This window comes from Ctenopharyngodon idella, chromosome 1 (genome assembly GCF_019924925.1).
Source record: "Ctenopharyngodon idella isolate HZGC_01 chromosome 1, HZGC01, whole genome shotgun sequence".
In the NCBI taxonomy this organism is placed as follows: Eukaryota; Metazoa; Chordata; class Actinopteri; order Cypriniformes; family Xenocyprididae; genus Ctenopharyngodon; species Ctenopharyngodon idella.
The window spans coordinates 3,749,569-3,773,047 of NC_067220.1; the positions used below are offsets into that span (position 1 = coordinate 3,749,569).

The window sequence follows — 23,479 nt, forward strand, 5'->3', positions numbered from 1 at the left end:
TTCTCCTCAGAGTCAGTCCGGCTGGAATGGGCGGATCCTCCTCAAAGACTGGAGCTGACGCGAGATCCGTCATGTCCTGGGCGGGACTCCAGAGGGCGATCTCTCTGCAGAAGAAGAGGAGGAGGAAGAAGGGGTCCACGCTGCCGCTCGGCAACAGGAGAAGAGCATCTCTGTCTCCAAAGAGACTGTTGCTAGGCGACGGCTTGTTCGACTTGAAGCAGCGCTGCACAGACCGATCGGTGCATGACGTCAAAGTACCGCAAGCTTAAAGTTTGAAGGCGATACAGTTTATCAGGAAAAAACAGAGAGATAATCTTGCTAAGGTGTTTTAATTTGGTGATAACATGTTTCTAGAACGAATTAGCACATTGATAGCATGATTTAGCTTGTTTCTAACATGAGATAACACATTGCTAACGTGTTTTAACATGTTGCTAGCATGCTTTAGCACATCGCTAACATGATTTAACACATTAGCATGTTTCTATATAGCATAATTTAACATGTTTCTAGCTTCATTGACCACATTGCTGGCATGTTTTAAGACGTTGCTAACATGATTTAGTACGTTGTTAGCATTATTTAACATGTTTCTAACATAAATTAGCACATTGCTAACATGTTGTTAGCATGCTTTAACACATTTTTAACATGATGTAACACATTGAGTGCGTTTACATGCACCCTCATAATACGATTAATAGGATTTTGGCAATATTGCGATTAAACTTTACCTCATGTAAACGCAATACTTCGATTAAAGTAATGCGATTAAGCTCATAATCGTAGTAAGCATAATCAAATTAAACTAGGTGGTGTACGCCAATTTTAATCGCAATAAACAGGCATGTAAACACCTTAATCGCTTTATTCCCGCTCTGACCAAAGTGTGCATGTGCTCGGATGTACACGGATATCAGGTGTTGTTCACACAACTTCATGCCCTGTTGAAAAAAACAGCATATGCTGGTTAGGTATGTTTTGAAGCATTGACGCTGGTCAAATGCTGGTCCTGAGCTGGAGCTAGCTGCTTAGGACCAGTACTTGACCAGCTTAAACCAGCTCAAACCAGCTTCCATGCTTCAAAACATACCTAACCAGCATATGCTGTTTCTTTAACATTTTTAACATGGTTAGCATTTGCTACTTAGCATGTCTTAGGCTAGTTGCTAGGCTTTGCTAATGACAGGCAGACCGAATGACAGAACGACAGACGGACAGACAGTGTAGTGGAGAATAGTCATCTCTTTCTTGCAAATGAAGCTCAAGAGGCAGAGTTCCAGAAGTCAAAATAAGATTTTATTGAACAAAGATGCCTGCAGGACAACTGAATTCATCTCTGGCCAGGGTGCCATTCTTATACATTTCTCATATCTACTAACCAAAATAGACTCAGGCAGTAAATGATATTTATCATGCAAAAAAAAAAAAATGTAAACATCTTTCTTATCGTCCCCTTAAATCTGGTTGCGTTACCTCATAACACAGGCAATGACCTGTTTCTGACCCTCATCATCACCTTACTTTCACATATCTTGATTTTAGCAAGTTCTTTATTAATATAAGGACATAATAAATGACTTCAGGAAGGGGTATACGCCAAAATAACAAACATAACACCCTCTGTCTTTCTGCCTACACTACCCCAATTCTAATCATGCTAACTAATTTTAGAAGAAATGAAAATACAGTGAGAATACTGACTCCCTAGCTGTCCAAAGAATACAATAAGTTTGAAAATAAAGAGCAAAAATAAAAGGCACCCCTTCTCTAAAGGGGTTTTATTCAGTCTCGTCCAGTTCATCTAGTCCAGGAGCCATTGGATACATATTGATGCATCATCTCCAGATCTCCTCACAGACACATTGATCATCTGATTAGCTGCTGTATTGGCCATCATTGATCTGAGGAACACAACAGAACAACAGCACAAAAACAACAACTACTATTATTATTCCCACTTCAGTAAGCCATTTACCCCATGATCCAAATATTTTGTCAAACTAGTTCCTAATCTTCTACATTGTCAGTGACTTCTTCCCTTATTATTCAGTTTCTTCATTGCCTCGTTGAATGATCCATCAGGAGCTGTAGTATGTGGAACATAAGTATACCTAATAACTGACATCAATATGGCCTTATTTTTATGTTCAATTATCCATCCTAATTATCAAGGTTAATTCTAAATTAGTAACACAACTAATAATAATACAGCTGGCCGATGTCAGTTGCCATGTGGTTGTGTTAAACATTGCTGTTGTAAACTAGATCTTTTTATTTTCGCTCTTTTTTTTGTTGCTCATGAGCTGCTCTTTTACCCTTATATATACGGTTGCGGGTCAATTTGACCCGTTTATATTTTTGAGTTGACTGAAATGCCGGTTAACCTTTTTTTTTTTCCTTGAAATTTTGTGACTTTTTCTCATTTAGGGTCATGAACATGCATGCAAAGTTTCAACATTTTGATATGATTTGACATATACACAAAACATTACTATTACGTTAGTGACGTTCGAGGGTCAATTTGACCCACATATGTTAATGTTCTAAGGCAATACAGACCCAAAATAATAAGATTTTTTTGGTTATGTTTTGTATTGTTGGTTTTTAACTACCCTTGTGAAGGTAAAAAGGAGCTTTTTTCACTTATTTCAATACTTTTGTCAGCCACATATGGTAAAAATGAGCTGTCATATCTTTTTTAATCTATCCGAAATACTATCTAACCTACATTGTTTTTTTTGTTTTTTTTTTTTAATTTTTGACTTTTTCTCATTTAGGGTCATGAACATGCATGCAAAGTTTAAGTGTTGTGAAATGTGCATACAGAAATTTTATACGTTCTTACTGTTTATGGGTCAATTTGACCCATATAGACAGCAATTCAAAAGCAACTACAGACCCAAAATACAAAACACTAGCTGTTCAACTCTAGTCCTGAAGTGCCAGTTTAACAACTTTTTAATTTCAAAGTTTGTGGCGTAGTGTAGAACGTCATGGCATTGTGTACTACGTTTCAATTCTCTTCAGAAGGCCTTTATTAACCCCCTGGAGTCGTATGGATTAATTTTTTTTATGGATTTCAGAGCCATTATAAACCTTGGAGGACTAAGGATATTTTTAAATATATCTCTGATTGTGTTCGTCTGAAAGAAGATAGTCATATACACCTAGGATGGCTTGAGGGTGAGTAAACCATGGAATAATTTTTGGGTGAACTATCCCTTTAAGAAAATTTAAAATATGTATTTTGCAAAACATGTTCAACTCTAAAACTTAAAGAAAGTCAAAGCTAAATATCTGAACAAGTTCTGTGCCAATTTTGAAGTTGATATCTCAAAAACTTTTCAGTAAGTTTTTTTGTGCGCAGTACCAAACTTTTTCACTAGATGACATTTGGAGGCTGTTTACACGACACCGTTTTCAACCAAAAACGGAAAACTTTTTATTCGTTTGGGCCATTCATTTACACGACATCGGCGTTTTGGTGGCCTGAAAATGCAAACTTTCGAAAACAGGTTTTAAAGTGCAAGTTTTTGATACTGTTGTTATCTCCGTGTAAACTGTGTTTTCTGTGAATGTGCGAGATTTCCGCTATAGGGAAATAACGAGAAGAATATCAAAGTGCAGTAAACTGTAAAAATAAGGTGGATAGGCGTGTCCGTTAGGCGCGAGTGCTGTGTAAAACAATGTGTATGCGCAGGCGCGTAGTCTTTCTTTACAAAGTGACATCGCCAACTACTTGTCTGGCATGCGTAATACAGCGTTTTTAGTCATTTTCATGGATCCGTGTGAATGGGAATAGTTTTGACAACTTTGTCATCTGTACAAAGAAAAACTTTTCCATTTTTAGTACATCCATTTTTAGTGTCATTTCTTTTGAAAATCAGTCACCAAATATGAAGACTACAGTCTGAAAGCTTTCAGGTGATATAGTTTGTCAAGATTACTTTAGGTTTAGACTAAGATATTATTCTTATAAATGTATAATGGTAAATGTCCCACGGGTGGGTGGAGAGGAAGTCTTAAAAATAGTGGTTAAAAACATTTTTATAAATCATAAGTTCAGATATTTATTCTTTGTAATGTGTGAAAAGTATTGATATTAAAAGTTAATTCTTGAATAATCAAAATACAATTAATATGGCCAATCAATAAAATCTGAAGCGGTCTCTGTAGTGATCATTGGAAATGTATCACCTGTGCCCACTTAGGAAAGGATGAAGTCCTTCTGCTCGGGTCAGCAGTCAGTTCGGGCTGCTGTTGGAGTGTTTCCCTCGTCATCCGATGCTTTTGCTCTGTCAGTCTGAAGGCATTCAAGGCTCTGGTGTCATGGTGTGACAGTGGTTTGACTCTGGATGCTGTCGTCTCTCTGCCTCTCCTCAGTCTGCCTTTGATCAAGCCGCGGAGGAAGCCATTGTGCATAATGACAGCATGTTTTCTTGGTCATATCTGCATTGACTCAGTCTTTGTCCATATCTGCCCCTCAGAAGTTTCAACTTCCTCTTTCAGGGGCGATGAAGGCCCATCAACCAATGCCTCTTCTTCTCTCTGCAGACATGTCCTTCACTTGTTGCACAGTCCAGTTTCTGTCGTTTAGTAGGTCAAGGCATCTGCCTCAGAAGTCATCTGGAAATTAAACACTCAGAGATCCGCATTAATCAAATTTATCCTTTATAAATTCTACAACAATCTTTTTTAACTGTCCCTTAATTACAGAAGTCTCATCTGGTTGATAACAGCAGTTTCCCCATGCTATTTTAATAAAGCAAGTTCTTCTTTGCATAAAAGAGCAAACATCTTTCTTTGCACAGTGTAGAAAATAGCAGCCTTTCAGTCTGTCTGGGTTGCCTTGTTTTCAGTCACATATATAGTATTTTTATCACTTGTTATATTGATCGCTACTCTCTCAAACCTTTTTACGATTGAATCAATGGGTCTCATTACTGTAAATTTGTTTAATATGTCTGTTAAAAATGTCTGTTTAGCTTGGTCACCCAATCTTTATCATACAATTCACAAGTTATTTTAATTAATACAATCCAAAAATCTTAAAATCTCTGCAATGAATCAAATTTCAAACTGTCTCCCATCTTTATATAACAGGTCAGTGTATAATACAAAAATTAAAATAAAATACAATTAAAATAAGAAAATATTAATACTACAATTAATAAGAGTTGCTTTAGAGACAAAATTATGGTCCTGCTATTTCTGTAAAGCTGCTTTGAAGCAGTCTGCATTGTAAAAAGCGCTATATAATTAAAGGTGACTTGACTGTCTTTCCCAGAGGCAAGAAGCCTCCAAGTGACATATGTATTTCACACCCCTTAATAATAGACTTGGTCTTTCAAAGCCATCTGTTTTTACTGGAAAACCCCTGACAAAAAACTGCTCAGTGGGCCACAAGACTTTCTCAGACACATCTGACCTTTGTAATAATAATTTCTCAGTCATGTAGGCCGTGAGGCCTTTAAAACACATCTGGCTTTTATAGTATTCAAACTATTTCTATAATTGTTTTCTTACAGGATAAATAAAATATTTCATCAACAGACAGACAGACAGATCCTTCTCGTTCCTCAGCTCTCAGAGGAGTCCAGCATCTTCTCGCCGTCCTTCAGCACCACCTGTCCTCCGTTAGCCTGTTCGTCGCCTCCATCACGAGCCCTGCGAGCCTGAGACACAGAGAGCCGACAAAACACTGGGCTGCAAATAACCGTCTGACCTGGTTCACCAAGTTAAGATGACCCCACCCAAGAAGACCCGTGAAAGAAAAGCAACAGAAGAAGAGCTTATAGTCACAGATCAGAGAGACAGTGAACCAATCAATCAATCAATCAATCAAAAAGTAGGGGAACATCCAGGGGGTCCTATCATGCTTTTTCACTTTTTTAACTTTAGTTAGTGTGTAATGTTGCTGTTAGAGCATAAACAACATCTGCAATGTTACAAAGCTCAATGTCCACACCAAAGGGAGATATTTTATTTAACAGAATCCACTTTCCAAGAACTACAACGAACGGTTTGGACAGCAACGCTTTTTCCAGATCTTGTGAAGTCACAATGTTACTCATTTATATAATCCCCGCCCAGAAAATTCACAATAAAGGGGGCGAGGCCTTGGTTGAGCTGCGCTAGAGAACTCTGTCCCAAGGAGGATGAACTTAGAGTGGTTAAAATTAATTTTAAATGCTGATCCATTATAACCCCAACGTTTGTCTGTGCACTGCACATTTTACGGAGAACAGCTTCCAGAATGTAAGAGAACACAATGAAGGCTACACACAGAAGCTTCTCCTGAAAGATGGAGCCGTTGCGTTTTGTCGGGTCAATCTGTTGTTTATGGATCTACATTATTTGTAGTTGTGTTCTCTATTATCAGTTCCAATTATAAGTTTTATGTAGTTGCTATGATGTAAACAAAGGGCAAATCTTTGCCTCAGCTAGCCTGCTAACTAACTAAGCTCTCGGTTTTGTTTACCACCCCTTAGGAAAATTATCCATGGTTTTGTGATCGAGTACTGTTGGATTACCAGAGTTGATGATTAAATGGTGGATAACAGCGTATCTATAATCTATAAGAAAATTACAATAAAAAAACAACATACCACTCTAAAATGTCCTGTGAAATCAGTGCATGAAATCTGTTCTGCACGATCCTCTTGTTCGTTAACATTGTCGGGGTCTGAATCAGGCCTGAATTGGTTTGAAATTGACGCCAATTTTAATATTTATACCAGAGCAAACTTGCTGTTATGAAGGGGCGTGACATTTCCCGAACACGTGCTAAGCGGTGCCAATCACAACACACTGGGCCAGCTAACCAATCACAGCACATTTCATGTTTTGGAAGGAGGGGCTTGAAAAAAGGGGCTAAATCAAAACACACGACTGAAAATCATAAACTCACATGTCAAGCTTATAATTCACAAGACATTTGAGGGGCTGTTTACATGACACTGTTTTCAACTAAAAACGTAAAACCTTTTATGTGTTTTGGCCGTTCATTTACATGACAATGGCATTTTGGGGGCCTGAAAATGCAAACATTTGAAAACAGGTTTCAAAGTGCCAGTTTTTGAAAACGATACTGTGGATACGTTTTCGTGGATCCGTGTGAATGGGGATCATTTTGACAGCGATGTCATCTATACAAAGAAAAAACTTTTTTGTAGTGTAAACGTACTGTCAGTATCACTTCACAATGAGGTTTTGTTAACATGAACAAACAATAAACAACAAGCATTTATTAATACATTTTTAAGATCAAAAGTTATTTACACTAGTCAATGCACTGTGAACTAACATGAACATTTTTATTAGCCAACGTTAAGCAAGGTTAATAATGCTGTTATAATATATTGGTCATTGTTAGTTCATGCATTATCAAAAGAAACCTCATTGCAAATTGTTACTGATATTTTATACAGTGAAGCCCATTTTAGGACCATTGAGATGTTTTGCATTTTCTTTATGTAAAACACGTTTCTTAACGCATTTCATGAGTTTCACTCAGATGAGAGACTTCAGTACAGATCATACAGAAACTCTTAAAATACAACTGATAAAAGCATAGAAAAGACCCTAGGACCAAGGACATTTTGAATGTTGTTTGAGAGTTAATGTGGTGAAACACACTGTGGTTGGTTAGTACAGCATGTGCTGAAGTACTAGTAACTCAAGTGAAACCACCTGTGTGTGTTTGTGGATGTCCGTGTGCGATGATTTACGCACGCGCCAGACCGACACAAATATCTACAGCAGTGAACGCTGCACATCTGTTCGCTATGAAGGGCCGTACAAGCCATAATTAATTCTGCCACTCTCACACACTTACATTCTTCTTGCACATACTTGTATTTTTGCTCTCACAGTCACATGTTTTAATGCACACATTTATACTTTGCTCTCATGTTCCCATATTTTATAACGCACACATTCTTACATTTTACTCTTATATTAATTTATTTTATGACACACATTCATAGCCTACATGTTGTTCTCATATATATTTTTAAACACACATTTACATCTTACTCTTATGCAAATGTATACATTTAATATATTAAATAATAAATGTATGTAAGAAAGAAAATGTATGTATGTCTGAAGATAATGTGTATGTAAGAGAAGAATGTGTGTATGTGAGTATTGGAGCATTTTTTGATGAATTTCAGGATTGTGTATGTTTTATTTCGTTTATAAAATGGTTGCTGTGCTGTAAATCATTTTATTTAATGCAAAGCAAACTACAGGGACGTGATGTCAGTCAACTAAACAAGTGTCGCATCCGTCTTTTCGGATGATGGAAACACTTGATACCTTGGATAAAATTAATGATTTATTCCTTAAGATACTGAATGTAATTACTTTGGATATTGAAATATGTTCTCAGTTCTCATAAGTTCACCCAAAAATTAAATTTCTGTCATTTATTACTCACCCTCATGTCGTTCCACACCAGTAAGACCTTCGTTCATCTTCAGAACACAAATTAAGATATTTTTGATCAAATCAGAGAGCCGTTCCTCCATAGACAGCTACGTGACTACCACTCTGATGCTTCATGAAGTTCATAAAGAGATTGTAAAACTAATCCATATTAATTTAGTCCAAATTTTCTGATGAGACTCGATCGCTTTATATGATGAACAGACTGAATTTAGGCTTTTATTCACATATAAATATTGATCAGCGAACATAAACAAAAGCTCAACTCAAACTGCTTGAAGCACGAGAACAAACCTCTTGCTGAAGCTCAATGTGCTGCGTAACAATGAATTAATAAAATCAAATAACCCAGTTTGCTGGGTAAAATTAGCCCAACCTGTGTTCTGTCCTGTATTTACCCAGCCCTTGGGATAAAAACAACCCAAAAATACACATATGTATGTGAAAGGAGAATGTGTGTGAGAGAGTAGAAATATATTTGAAAGGAGAATGTAAGTGTGTAAGAGTGCCAGGATGAATTATGGCTTGTACGGTCCCCTCACAGTTAACCAGAAACACAACCGCAACATTACAAAGACATCAGATGAATGTTCAAAAATGTGCGCATCATTCACACACACAAAGAATCTGAGAAGATAAAAACAGTGATGAAAAACCCAACCAGCTCAGTAACTGCATGCAGAAAGTGCAACGCATGTAAACACTCCTGAATCACATGATCTGCCGCACATCCGCCCGGTTAGTGAGCGTTAGTGTTCTGATGGACGGAGAATCAGAGCAAATCAGCAGGTTAAGATGTTAGATGTAGAAACACGTTTAATAGCAACACTACGATATCTTTAGATATTTCACTGCAAAAAATTATTTCATTACTTAGTAATTTGATCTTGTTTTATTTTACAAACATCTAAATGTTCTTAAATCAAGACATTTACTGAAGAGGCAAAATGACAGTCTTGTTTTAGTTTTTGCTTAAAACATGAACAAATATCTGTCAGTGGGGTCAGAAAAATAAACTTGTTTTGTCTATGAATTAGGTTTATTTTCAGACCCTATTGGCAGATATTTATGGAAGCCTGTTTCTGCCACGGAATAAAAAAAAAAAAAAAAGTAACTGCAACTTTTTTCTCACAATTCCGACTTTTCTAGCAATTGTGATTTTTTATCTTGCAATTCTGACTTTCTTGCAATCGAGTTTATATCTCACATTTGAGACTTTTTTCTCGCAATTACGAGTCTTTCCGAAAAAAGCCGAGCTCCTGGAGGCGTGTCTGCCGTCAGTGCTGTGGGCGGAGCTAAAGTGTCACAAGCACGCGCAGCTTCTGCGTAGAGATCGTCTGCTAGCTGTGACATCATTATAAATAAAAAGGAAACAAAAACGTTCGTGTTGTTTACATTATATGCACTTGTGTGCCTATTGCCAACAAAACACATCTGATGCAGTTTTACTCTCCGCCCGCGATCTGCAAATTTAGCGCTGAACTGGGACTTGTTTACAAAGTATTCATCACCGAAATCCCGGAAACAAACAAACATACGTGCACAACTCCGTTGCTGCCCTGGAAAAACAAACTTCATCCTCTGTTCCCTTAACGCTGGGTTCTTTGGGAAGCTGGAAAAGGTAATCTTTCCCTCACAACCAAAAACACACTCCTTTGGTGACAGGAGCTGCGTCTCATTCGGAGGCTGCGTCCTTCAGAGGTCACATTTGAAGGCTGAATACTTCATCAGGGACGTCATATTTAAGAAAAGTAACTGTAATAAAATTGACTGATATTCATTGTGAGGTGTAAAACATTGTAATTTCTTTCTTACTTTGCAATCTAATGGTTATTTTTCTTAAATGAGACTGATGATGTATGCAGCCTTCAAAGGGTGCAGCTCCTGAATTGGGACATTGTTGAAAAATCTCTCGGCTTCTGTATCCCGAACGAAGCGCGTTGATGGGCATGCTCTTGCTCTTTCTCTTGCTCTGGGTGTCTGTGCGCTTATCAGGGAGAAGAAAATTCAGTATCCTAATATCCTAAGTAATTTTGCTTCTCCAGTAAATGTACAGTATGCTGATTTAACATTGTTTAAATATTTGTACAAGAAAATGACAAAAAAAGATTTTTTTTTTTTTTTGGTCCCGTCGCTCTCAGAGAGTACCTCTTGCTTGAAGGTCTTGAAGCGGATGCCTGAGTGCTCGCCCGTCTGCTGGGACCTCCGGCACAGGTAACAGAACATGCGTTTGAAGGTGTCGCGCATGTCCTTGTCACGGTAGGAGTAGATGATGGGGTTCATGAAGGAGTTGCACTCGGCCAGCACCAGGAATAACTTCTCGTACGTCAGGACGTCGCACAATGAACACAGGCCGTCCACCAGAAGCAGAACCAGACCCGGCGTCCAACACACCATAAAACAACCTGCCAGAGAGAGCACAAGAGTGTTGAACACATGATCGGAAACATACAGTGCCGTGTTAAATAAATGTTTAGGATTTTAGGACAATCGTTTGGAAATGTTGCATGTTTGTAGAGAGCGACAAAACGCATAAAGGAAAGGTTTGTTCAGAAAGCCCTGATATAGAGATGGATTGGGCGTGTTTTATGCAAACTGACTTAAATTAAATGTACACAAATTTCTTTATTTAGAATACTCGAGTTATTGCTCTTGACTTTCTATAATTACTGCAGAAATTAATGTATTGTGCAATTTATATTGGTGTATTGAACCAAATTGTGTTACCTTATCTTAAGTGTGTGTTTGTGTGTGTGTGTGTGTGTGTGTTTATGGGATACTTCCAAGTTTTGAGTTTCCAGGAAGTTGGGCAGAATGTGTGTCAACATTCCCTGTATGTGAGCGCGAGCGGGCGTGACGGACGGTCATTTGTCAGAACATGCACGTACTCGCCTCTCTCTCTCCCTCTGGGAGGGTGAAGTGACGAGAGAAAAGCAGAGCAGAAACGAGGCTGAGATAGTGAAAACACGCAGGTTTATTAATTGTTAAATATTTGAAGAATAGCCAGCTTTTCCCAAGTAAAATGAAATGGTACAGACCCACTCATGTTCTCTGTCACAGGCTGGAGACGCTTCACACACTCGCCATGAGCAACATTTTCAGCCCAATAATTAGGCTAAATCATGGGATCCCATCGTATTAAAAAAAAAAAAAAAAATCTTTCTGGATAACAAGCCCTATAAAGTTTATTTAATTGTAACGTTTATTAATTGTAAATTGTAAATTAAATGTAAATTCAGTCTGTTGGATAATATTTGTCGCTTGGTGTAAAATGGAAAATCATGGTTATTTTATAGCCTATAAATGCAAGCAAAAAAAATGGTTACACTTTATTTTACAGTGCCGTAGTTACACTGTAATTACTCAAATAAGTACTGAGTACTATTAATTAACTACATGTACTTGTGTGGTTTAGGGTTTGGTTTAGGGTTAGTTACTTGTAATTATGCATAATTTACTGTTATTAATATAGTAAGTACATGTAGCAACGTGTAACTACGGCACTGTAAAATAAAGTGTTACTAAAAAAATATGGTGTAACAAATAAATTTGTTTTAGAACTACATGACACACACTTCTCAGTCTGTTTGTTCGGGATTTGAACCCGTCATTGATATTTCTGTCCAACGCTCTACCGATCGACTACGAATTGACTTTCTGCGAAATGCCCAGAATGCCATTTTGTGGAAAACAGCAGATTTTTGTGATAGGCTAATAACACACAGTTCATGTTTTATGAGGACAACGTAACACAACATAAACATTTTTTTTATTTATAATAAAATCTAACTGAAATTTTTGCTGTAATAACTACATTGTCTTTTTGAATTTGTTCTGAATTATGGACCAAAGCGCGTTCATATTAACGTCTTTACTGATGCGGCGTTGTCATAATTTTACATCCCAGACACAGGGAATACAAACACTGAGCTCTCCATTCAAACCTGCAATAATGAATAAGTTTAACGGGACTTTATGCAGGCCTACGTTGAAAATGTGTAGGCCAATTTACAGAGGGGGGGCAAACTAACAAGCGTGTTTTATTAATCGTTTGCTTTAGTTGAAACACGAGGACGTTTTATTGGTATATTGTCCCTGCGATTAAGTCCACTATTGTAGTTAAATTGTGGCTACCTTTTAGCCTACTTATTCGTTTCTTAGTTTTTCAAATCATAAGAACCAATTAATAGCCTGCACATTTTAAGTAGTAGGCTAGGCTACAAAGAAACATTTTAATAAAACGTAATCAACAATTTCTTAACTTTCTCAGCTTGTTTCAGCTGCTGCCAGGCGCCACCGGTGCATTAAAACAAGGACTAAGAGATTTAAGGACAGTTTCTTTCCTAATATCATAAACATTATGAACTTCAATATGCACTGACCTCATTTCATTACACACATATATCTCTTTTAACAACATTGTTCCTCTGCGTCTTTATTGTTATAGTTGTGGTGTGGACTGCTATTCTCTTGGAATCATTATTAAAACATTATAGATATCATTATAGTTATTGTTATATGTTGTTATTAGGGCTGTCAAACAATTAATATTTTAATCTAATTAATTACATGATGTGGTGATTAATTAATCGCAAATTAGTCGCACATCAAATCTGGCTGAGAAATAAAACATAACCTAAAGTCATTATTGTGTAAAGCATCAAATAGATATTACAAAAAGTAGCTTCAGCAAGAAATATTTTATTCGATTCAACATCATCCTAATTTATTACACATAGCCTACTCTTTTGACCATGAGGCTAAGTAAATGATGACTGAATTTTCATTTTTGGGTGAACTTGGGTTTTGTCTCATGTTTCATGTCTTATTTCGAAGTTTAATCATGTTTCATGTTCCTTTTTGCCATGTTTAATGCCATGTGGTTCCTTTGTCATTGTGTCATGTTCTCATTGGTTTTTTTGGTCAGGTGATTGTCAGTCCTGTTTTCTCATTGGTTCGTCTTGATTGTGTTCACAGGTGTTCCTTGTTTTATCATTAGTCTTGTGTATTTAAGCCCTCATGTTTGCCTTGTTCCTTGTCTAGTATTGTCCCTGTAACCTCTGTTGGTGAGTCCATGTTAGCAATGTCAAGCCTAGACTTTGTTTCTTTTGTATTTTGTTTATGTTCGGATTCATGTAATAAACTGCATCTGGGTTCTTAATACAAGAACATAATAGTAGCTGCAGAGCCGCAACGCTGATGAATGGAAAAGAAGGCTGGGTCTCGAGTGCGACACGCTGAAAAAGCTGTGAGATGTGGCGCAACGGTCAAAGATGATCATCTAGTGCATATTTAAATAGAAGACCTTTTAAAAAAGCTTACTGTAAACGGCGCTGAGTAATCACATCATCTCCATAAGAACTTTGGTTTGTCCAAAGCATACTTCTTACATCAGGGCGTTCTGACTTCGTACGTGATCATACCGGTAATCTTCATTCTGCGTTCACACTGAGAACATCACCGCTAATTTACTGGTAATGTTACAACTTCTCTTACTGGTAAATTGCCAGAGCCAATTTACCGGTATTTTTGAAAAGGTCCTGTTCACACATGATCTCTTACCGGTGAATTACCAGTAAAGACTGTACAGAAATATCGTTAGAAACGCGTTGCGTCAAAGTAGGACACGTCATAAGTCAGAAACGAGTATCCGTCTTACCCAATATCATGACGATGGTCTTCATGAGGTTGACCACCGTCTCCTTGTGTTGGACCTGCGAGGTGTGCTGGCTCATCTGTTGGTTCTTGCGCAGAACATAGATGAAGATGCGTGTGTAGATGGCCACCATGACCAAGAAGATCAGCTGGTTCATCACGGCCCAGAACACCAGGTAACTGCGGCTGTAGAGCGGCGCTACGGTGGAGCACGTCTCAATGTTGCACACGCAGTTCCATCCCATATTGGGCACCAGACCTATCACTATGGCGATGAGCCAGATGCCGATGATGAGCAGCACGACCCTGTGGTTGGTCATTTTACTGTGCAGCTGCATGCTGAAGATGGTCTGGTGTCGCTCCAGAGCGATGGCCAACAGATTAATCAATGACGCTGTCAGACTGGTGTCGATCAAAGCCTAAAGGAGACACAAAGAATTTACACACGACAAATACAACCAACGTGAAGACCTTCATCCATAATCCATCACCAAACTACTGGAGAACCTCAGAAAGGTCTTCAGAGGAACTCAATAGTTGTGCTCCAAATGACGTACTATACACTAATTATTGGTACCTCACAGAACTGGGCTGAGCAGGTGGCGGAGGTGAGGATGTTGAGAAAAATAAATGCAATTCTGAACAATGATGTGAACCCACTACAAGCCTTAGAAGTGTTTCGGCTGAGCACTTTCAGTAGCAGGATGATTCCACCTAAACGTAGGACTGAACGCTATCTCAAGTCATTCCTGCCTGCTGCCATCAGGCTTTATAATGTGCAATAATAATATGTTGCTGCTATTTATCTGTGTATTAATTTTTTATATTTTTATCATATTATGTTTTTTTAGCTTATATATTGTATATATATTTAGCTTATATATAGATAGATCGTTGGTTGTTTGTCTGTGTGCAAGTACTAAGTGATTGCTGCTATTGCAACAAATATAATTTCCTGCAAGGGACTAATAAAGTATCTATCTATCTATCTATCTATCTATCTATCTAGCTAAACACTTACACTATCAGAATAATTATAATGATATATATAACTATATTGATTACTATAACCAGAACAATAATTATAACTATAATGAGAACAATACTGGTAACTTACAATAAATATAACAATTACGATAACTAAAGTGATAACTATAGTGATAATACCAACAGTAACTATTACAATAACTATAAAAATAAAAATATCTAACTGGAAAAACAACTACAAAGGGTAGTTGATAATACTAATGATAACTATAATAAGAACAATAATGGTAACTATAACAACTATATCGAAGCATTAACATATTATCAATGATAAAGACATTAACAATAAGATCAAGCAGCATATTTATAATGATAAACAAGATAATAATAACATTAAAAACAAAACAAACAAAAAAAAAAACATGAAAAGCAAATTATAAGAGTAAACTGCATTTCATGGGGGGTTAATCCATATATATTGCCAGTAATTTAGAGAGCTTAAAGGCACTCCTCATTTTTAGTTGTTTTAAGGATTTAAATAAATTTTTTTATATTTAAATAAAGTCATTTTTAAATGCCTCAAAACATGGATAAATTTTAACAAATCTACATTTGGGTAGGTAAAATTTGGCTACAATCAACACATTATTACACAAAAATTCAATGTTTTTGTTGTCCAAAAAGACACCAGATTTAACAATGTGATAGTCAAAGGCAATTTTTTTGTCTCCAACCGCTCATACAATCTGTCCCAAAAGGACTTAACAATCGTACAGTTATAAAAAATAAAAAAAAAGATGTTCCTGAGATTCAATATCTTTTTGACAGAATGTACACATCCAAATTAAACCTTACTCTTAGAAATTTGTTACATGGATAAATGTTGTTAATTGTTTTGAAATGTAATTCTTTCATTTTAGGTAACAAAGGAAATGATAAGTATCTGGTTCTAACTTTGATAGTGTCAACTTTGGAAAACCTTGGAGATATATTTTGTAATAAGTTTAAAATATTATTTTGTAATAAGTGATCTCAAAAATTATAAAAGAATTAAATTATTAAGAAATTATACTTGTCTATAAACAAATCCAGAGGTGTGGCTAAGGGGATAACTTAACATATTACCATCTTCATCCATTAAATGTATTACAGCCCAACTTTCCATTTTTCCATCCAGTCTTTATAAAAAAAAAAGATTTCCTCTTATGTAAAATACATCTGTTATTCCATATTATAGCCTTATGTGGAGTAAAATTATGCTTGTACAGTCCAATATTAACAATTAAATCAGAAAACTTTTAATGGTTCAAAATCATATCTTAAAAGAAAAGAAATACCCTTTGGAAAAGATGAAAAGGAAGACTAAACTATAAAGATTTTTCATCTTTTACAAATGTTTGTAACCATAACTATAACAAGAATGATAATAGTAACTAATGATTTATGAAAGTTTTCACATTTATTAAAAAGGAAAGTCCCAAAATCCAAATGAGTCAAATAGGATTGACTCAAATGAGTCAATGAATGCATGCATCACCCAATCCACAAATGCACATCTGACTTGTTGCACGCATAAATTCTGACCTACATTACTACAAAATCAAAGTTTTGTATTCACAACTATGTCCCTGTTTGTACAAAATGCTGCACATTCATATAATTCTGAATTTTGCGCACGCAAGTTGAAAGGCATTTGGTTGTGGATAGTAAAACATGTTCATGGATAATTGTGCATGCATTTGTTAATCATTTTGAGACTAAATTCATCCCATATCTCCCCTGCTAGCTACTTGTAGCCAATACACGGGAGGAAACTGGCTCTAAACAGAGACTGTACAAACCCGATTCCAAAAAAGTTGGGACACTGTACAAATTGTGAATAAAAAAGGAATGCAATAATTTACAAATCTCATAAACTTATATTTTATTCACAATAGAATATAGATAACATATCAAATGTTGAAAGTGAGACATTTTGAAATGTCTTGCCAAATATTGGCTCATTTTGGATTTCATGAGAGCTACACATTCCAAAAAAGTTGGGACAGGTAGCAATAAGAGGCCGGAAAAGTTAAATGTACATATAAGGAACAGCTGGAGGACCAATTTGCAAGTTATTAGGTCAATTGGCAACATGATTGGGTATAAAAAGAGCCTCTCAGAGTGGCAGTGTCTCTCAGAAGTCAAGATGGGCAGAGGATCACCAATTCCCCCAATGCTGTGGCGAAAAATAGTGGAGCAATATCAGAAAGGAGTTTCTCAGAGAAAAACTGCAAAGAGTTTGAAGTTATCGTCATCTACAGTGCATAATATCATCCAAAGATTCAGAGAATCTGGAACAATCTCTGTGTGTAAGGGTCAAGGCCGGAAAACCATACTGGATGCCCGTGATCTTCGGGCCCTTAGACGGCACTGCATCACATACAGGAATGCTACTGTAATGGAAATCACAACATGGGCTCAGGAATACTTCAGAAAACATTGTCGGTGAACACAATCCACCGTGCCATTCGCTGTTGCCGGCTAAAACTCTATAGGTCAAAAAAGAAGCCATATCTAAACATGATCCAGAAGCGCAGGCGTTTTCTCTGGGCCAAGGCTCATTTAAAATGGACTGTGGCAAAGTGGAAAACTGTTCTGTGGTCAGACGAATCAAAATTTGAAGTTCTTTTTGGGACGCCATGTCAACTAGGACGCCATGTCATCCGGACTAAAGAGGACAAGGACAACCCAAGTTGTTATCAGCGCTCAGTTCAGAAGCCTGCATCTCTGATGGTATGGGGTTGCATGAGTGCGTGTGGCATGGGCAGCTTACACATCTGGAAAGGCACCATCAATGCTGAAAGGTATATCCAAGTTCTAAAACAACATATGCTCCCATCCAGACGTCGTCTCTTTCAGGGAAGACCTTGCATTTTCCAACATGACAATGCCAGACCACATACTGCATCAATTACAACATCATGGCTGCGTAGAAGAAGGATCCGGGTACTGAAATGGCCAGCCTGCAGTCCAGATCTTTCACCCATAGAAAACATTTGGCGCATCTTAAAGAGGAAGATGCGACAAAGAAGACTTAAGACAGTTGAGCAACTAGAAGCCTGTATTAGACAAGAATGGGACAACATTCCTATTCCTAAACTTGAGCAACCTGTCTCCTCAGTCCCCAGACGTTTGCAGACTGTTATAAAAAGAAGAGGGGATGCCACACAGTGGTAAACATGGCCTTGTCCCAACTTTTTTGAGATGTGTTGATGCCATGAAATTTAAAATCAACTTATTTTTCCCTTAAAGTGATACATTTTCTCAGTTTAAACATTTGATATGTCATCTATGTTGTATTCTGAATAAAATATTGAAATTCGAAACTTCCACATTCCACATTCCACCTTTTTTATTCACAATTTGTACAGTGTCCCAACTTTTTTGGAATCGGGTTTGTAAAATGTCACAAATGTGTTAGGTGTTGCCCAGCCTGCAGCTAGAGAGGCACCATGTGCCAACGGCCAGGAGGAGGCAACACTCTGAGTGGAGTGAGGTCTCACCCCAAGGGGGCACGGCTCGCCTTGGGGCTGGGACACCAAGATGACGGCATCCACTATCCAGTGGGCCAACCTCTGTTTGGAGACAGCCATTCACTTCTGCTGGCCTTCAAAGCAAACAAGGAGCTGTTCTGAGGTTAGCCGGCCCAAATTTTATTTGAAAGTGGACTAATCCTTTAAACTACGCCAGAGCGCGTACACACCTCAAGGCAGTTGGACATAGTGGTGTTTTAGAGGTAAAAAATGATATAAATACTGTTCGGTTTCTCACACAAACCGATCGTTTCGTGTCTTAGGACATCAATGTGTCGTCACGAGCCGCAGGGTTTAATTTGGATTTGTCTGTGCTTGTTTTTTTGACTCTTATAAATGGAGTTCCCATTGACATGCATTATATGACTGACAGACCGCAACGGTTGGAGTTAAAAATCATCATTTGTGTTCTACTGAAGAAACAAAGTCACCTACATTTTGGATGCCCTGGGGGTAAGCAGATAAACATCAAATTTTCATTTTTGGGTGAACTATCCCTTTAAATAAATTCAGTATTGATTCATTCCGTTGTAAGAATCAATAGTTATTAATTTAGTCAATTTATCTATATCAGCACTGGAGTAAACAGTAATGTCATCATCCAGTTCAGTTTAGCTCGCATACAATGGTGAGTGTGAGCTGTCATGTGACTGCATGATTGAGCTCGCCTGGAATGTGAACTGCACAAAGTGACCTGAGTCGCTTCTGACTCCAGAGGAGGAGACGGCGGGCAAGTTGCAGCATGCGACAGGAGCCTAGACCACCTTGACGGTTGATGTATGCAATGGTCGACGTGTTGTTCAAGAAGCACTGCTAGCAACTTGAGGCAATTGATGCACCACTGCAGTCAAGGTCCTGTCCAGGAGCCTGAGGCAGCATGCCCGTTCCACACAGCACTCCAGCTGGTGGTTGAGGCATTTGTTGAGACAACAACATGCCTGGACACGTGTTCTAGCGGAACTCCCACCGTAGAAAAGCAAGGTCTGACCACGGGCTAAAAGTTTGAAGACAGGCCAGAGTGATTGCTACCTGGAGTGTGCCACGGTGCCATGCCCATCTCGGGACTTGGTCGTGAAGTCAGCACTGAAGCGGTCTCATATGAAGCAATCCGAGCGGTGTGAGCGCGGCTGTGGATGCCATATGCTCCAGGAGCCTTTAAAATTTTCTTTAGTGGAACCACTGTCCTGCATCTGAATGAATTCAAGCAGTTCAGCACCAAGAAAGGCGGTGTGTATGGTTATGGGTAGGGATGCACGATACCATTTTTAAAGACCAAGTACGAGTACCGATACTTTTTTTCTAGTACTTGCGGATACCGATGCCTATACATTTATTAATTTCTCTCTTTCTCTCTCTCTCTCTCTCTCTCTCTCTTTTTTTATTGATTTTTTTTTTTTTTTTTGGTGATGTTGCAGTTTTCCAAGCACAACACAGTGAGACTAATGAATGTAGCACAGCTTCTTTATTATTACTCTAATGAAAAAAGTAATAATTTTTATGTGCTTGTCACAAACTTAAAGAACAAAAATTTCACAGTGTCCAATAACCTTCAAAGGGCATAATTACCAGTATATATAATTGTTGTTATATAAAAATAAATTTACAAACAATACAACAAATACTATAGAGATACAAATTAAATAAACTTGTTTTTCAGATACAGTAGGTTTATTTACCATGTATACATTTATTTAACATCTTTTGTTGTTTTATTAACATTAATGACAAATATAGGCTACGGTCCCTTTAAGACTGAATCCATGGATACTGACACATATCCTGTTTTCACCCAAATGTTTACGTCCACTTAAGCCATAACCGACTGTATTTATCTGAGATACTCCACACGATGGACATTATGACAACTATGTGTGCGTTTGACCATTCAGGCGCGAGGAGAACTGCGAGAGGGAGCGCTTCTGGTCTGTGTCATTCAGCGCAATTCTGCCTATCCCGCCTTCACTAATCGATAACGAATTGTGATTGAAAGCATGCAGTTCGCAATGTGTACGTTATCATTAATTTTGAAGTATTTCCACACCTCTGAGGCTGACATTGTTTCTGCTGCTGCCGCCGGTGTCAGTTACGTCACGTGAGGTATCGGTCTTTGGTATCGGGGGTATTTTTAAGCTTGGTATCGGGCCCAATACCGATACTGGTATCGGTGCATCCCTAGTTATGGGTTATAGGCAATCTTGGATCTGCGTGTCTTGATTCGGAAACTTCACAAGCTTCCGTTCAAGACACTAACGCAGAAACGCACTTTTTAGTGCATCCGCTCCCAAGATGGTTTGCAGCAATCGACCTGAAGGACTCATACTTCCATGTCTTGATTGTCTCTCGACACAGACCATTCCTACGCTTTGCGTACGTGGGACAGGCATACTGTCCTGCCTCTGAATGAATTCAAGCTGTTTATCACTAACTGGGACCTCTCGTTCGTGAGACGAGCCGTCATGTTAACCGTTAACATGTACACCAAGGGAGTATCGAGGTACGTGTGTGACATATCGCGGTTTTTCGGTTTGAATATTGTTACACCCCTACTAGTTACACTAAAAAAGGCTTAGATTACAGTGCAGAGGTGTGCAAAATGGGACGCACCCAATATCAGATCTCCCTTCAGCCCCACTTACACCTGATATGTGATGGAGCTGTTTGTGCTTACAGTACCGTATCTGATACTAATGTGAGCATCACATTATATTTCATCATCCTCATCATGACAATAGAAGCAGGATGATATTGAGGTCACTTTTCCACAAAGCACCTGAGTTTCCCCAAATTCTCTGTTTTCTGTTTTAATCGCTTAATTGAATTTATAAAACTATAACAACTTGAACCATTCTTTCAAAATGTAATCAAATCAATTCATTATAATTTTATATAGTTTTAGTGTCATTATAAATAGTAATATATGTCAGAATTTCTTCAAATTAAACCAAACTTTTATTTTGGTGGGTTGTAGTGAAGACTTTTGAGTTTCTGTGTGTATTTTTTGATAGTTTTTATCAAATGAACTTCCATTTCTACATGATTCTCAACTAAGACAGCAGGTCTTCTCCCAGAATTCCTTACAGGAAACAGGAAGCACAGCATGTCCTGTTGCTCGACCACACTGATTTCAGATGTACTTACCTCAGAAATATTCAACAAATATAAACGCTTCCTCCAACACAGCTTCGTCGGTTTGTAGTCATGGTTACTCTATTCAGCACCAACATTACTCATTAAACACCAATCCCAGACACTCCCAATCCACAGCCTTACCTGTCGGACAAACCACTGATATATGGAGAGCTTGATGGTCCAGGGACCAGTGCGGAATATCAGGTAAAAGTAGGAGATGCCAGCGAACAGATCCGCGGCCGCCAGGTTTCCCAGCAGGTAGTATATGGGGTAATGAAACCTGCGGTTCATGAAGATGGCCATCATGACCAGGATGTTGGCGAAGATCGCAAAAATACAAACGAACAGTCCCAGGAAAATCACAGAAGCTTCCATCAGCCCCCAATGGACGCTGATTTCCTTATTGTTGATGAAGTAGAAGAAAGCTATAGTCTCGTTGTAGTAGCAAACCATCGTGGCGGACAGAGATTGGGCCGTCGAAGACAGCAGAGCAGGTGATTGGCTGGGATCTGATAGGTGGGAGTGAAGGGGAGGGGCCTTCGAGGGTCAGAGGTCGTTCATGGAGGCATGGAGCTGTGAACCTTCCGTCTGAAGAATCGGATCTACTGCAACAGAGAAAAAAATACAAGGAGTGAATATTATTCAGGTTTTTAATCACCAATCACGTCATATATCAGGTTGGGTGAAGTGATTCACAGGCAAATCAACATAATGAACTTATAATTCAATGAATTTATAAAACAATGAATACTGTTATATGATCATTAGGATTTGTGACATTTTCATGACAAATAAACACATTTTAAGACAGATTATGCATATATCTTTACTTTTGCATTACAGTAATGAGTAAAAAATGTTTAAATGTCATGAAACTTGATTAATTTTCTATTTGACATTTACACTTCCTGACAGTTTTGTGAGATTCATTGAGCCTCAAAACTGCCTAAGTCACACATTAGAGCAACATAAATATGTTTCAATAAATTTAACACTAGAGATCATCCGTCCATCCAACACACTCTCACCAGAGTAACCCGACCGCCGCACAAAACAAGAAAAACATTTCCCACTGAGATGGACAGAGAGCGGCCCGACTGCACCTCAACCAACCACAGCCTGCGTATCAGCTCAAACACGTGCTGATTGGACGCCGCGGCTGTCAATCATGTGCCCGAGCAGAAGGTTTCCAGTAACTCACCGTTATCATCTCACAAACTTCCAAATTAACCCGCAGAAGGACAAAACACAGTTTTATGTGTGTAAATATATATGTACCAGTCTTATTATCATTAACTAAAACTATTAAAAACATTTCTGTTCATTGAAATAAACCTGAAATAAACTATAAATATTTGTTAAAAAACTAAAAGAAAATTAGAAATGTTGCCTTGACAATAAACTGAAATAAGCTTAAGTTGAAGCACTAAAATTATTAACAGCAAATGAATAAAAACTAAAACTAACTAAAATTGAAATAAACCTAAATAGCAACATTTTAAAGAAAAAAATAATAAAATCATGATTCGGATCACGAATAAAATAATCGAATCATGATTCGGATCGCGTGTCAAACCGCCAAACTGCTGAAATCACGTGACTTTGGCGCTCCGAACCGCTGATTCGTCAAGCTGATTCATAACGCTCCGAAGCTTCCTGAAGCAGTGTTTTGAAATCGG

General features: G+C 37.9%; 1 protein-coding gene across 5 annotated transcripts in view; it reads right to left on the reverse strand.

Moving 5' to 3' along the window:
- Positions 1–1,277: 1,277 nt before the first annotated feature.
- lpar2b (lysophosphatidic acid receptor 2b) overlaps positions 1,278–23,479 on the reverse strand; it is a 57,186-nt gene continuing 34,984 nt past the window's right edge. For 2 of the 5 annotated variants that reach the window (XM_051904610.1, XM_051904580.1), the window contains one exon: positions 1,278–5,678. In XM_051904610.1, coding sequence (XP_051760570.1) covers positions 5,583–5,678 — 96 coding nt within the window. In that variant the 3' untranslated portion in view covers positions 1,278–5,582. The other 3 variants (XM_051904562.1, XM_051904571.1, XR_007931490.1) reach the window with 3 other exon arrangements.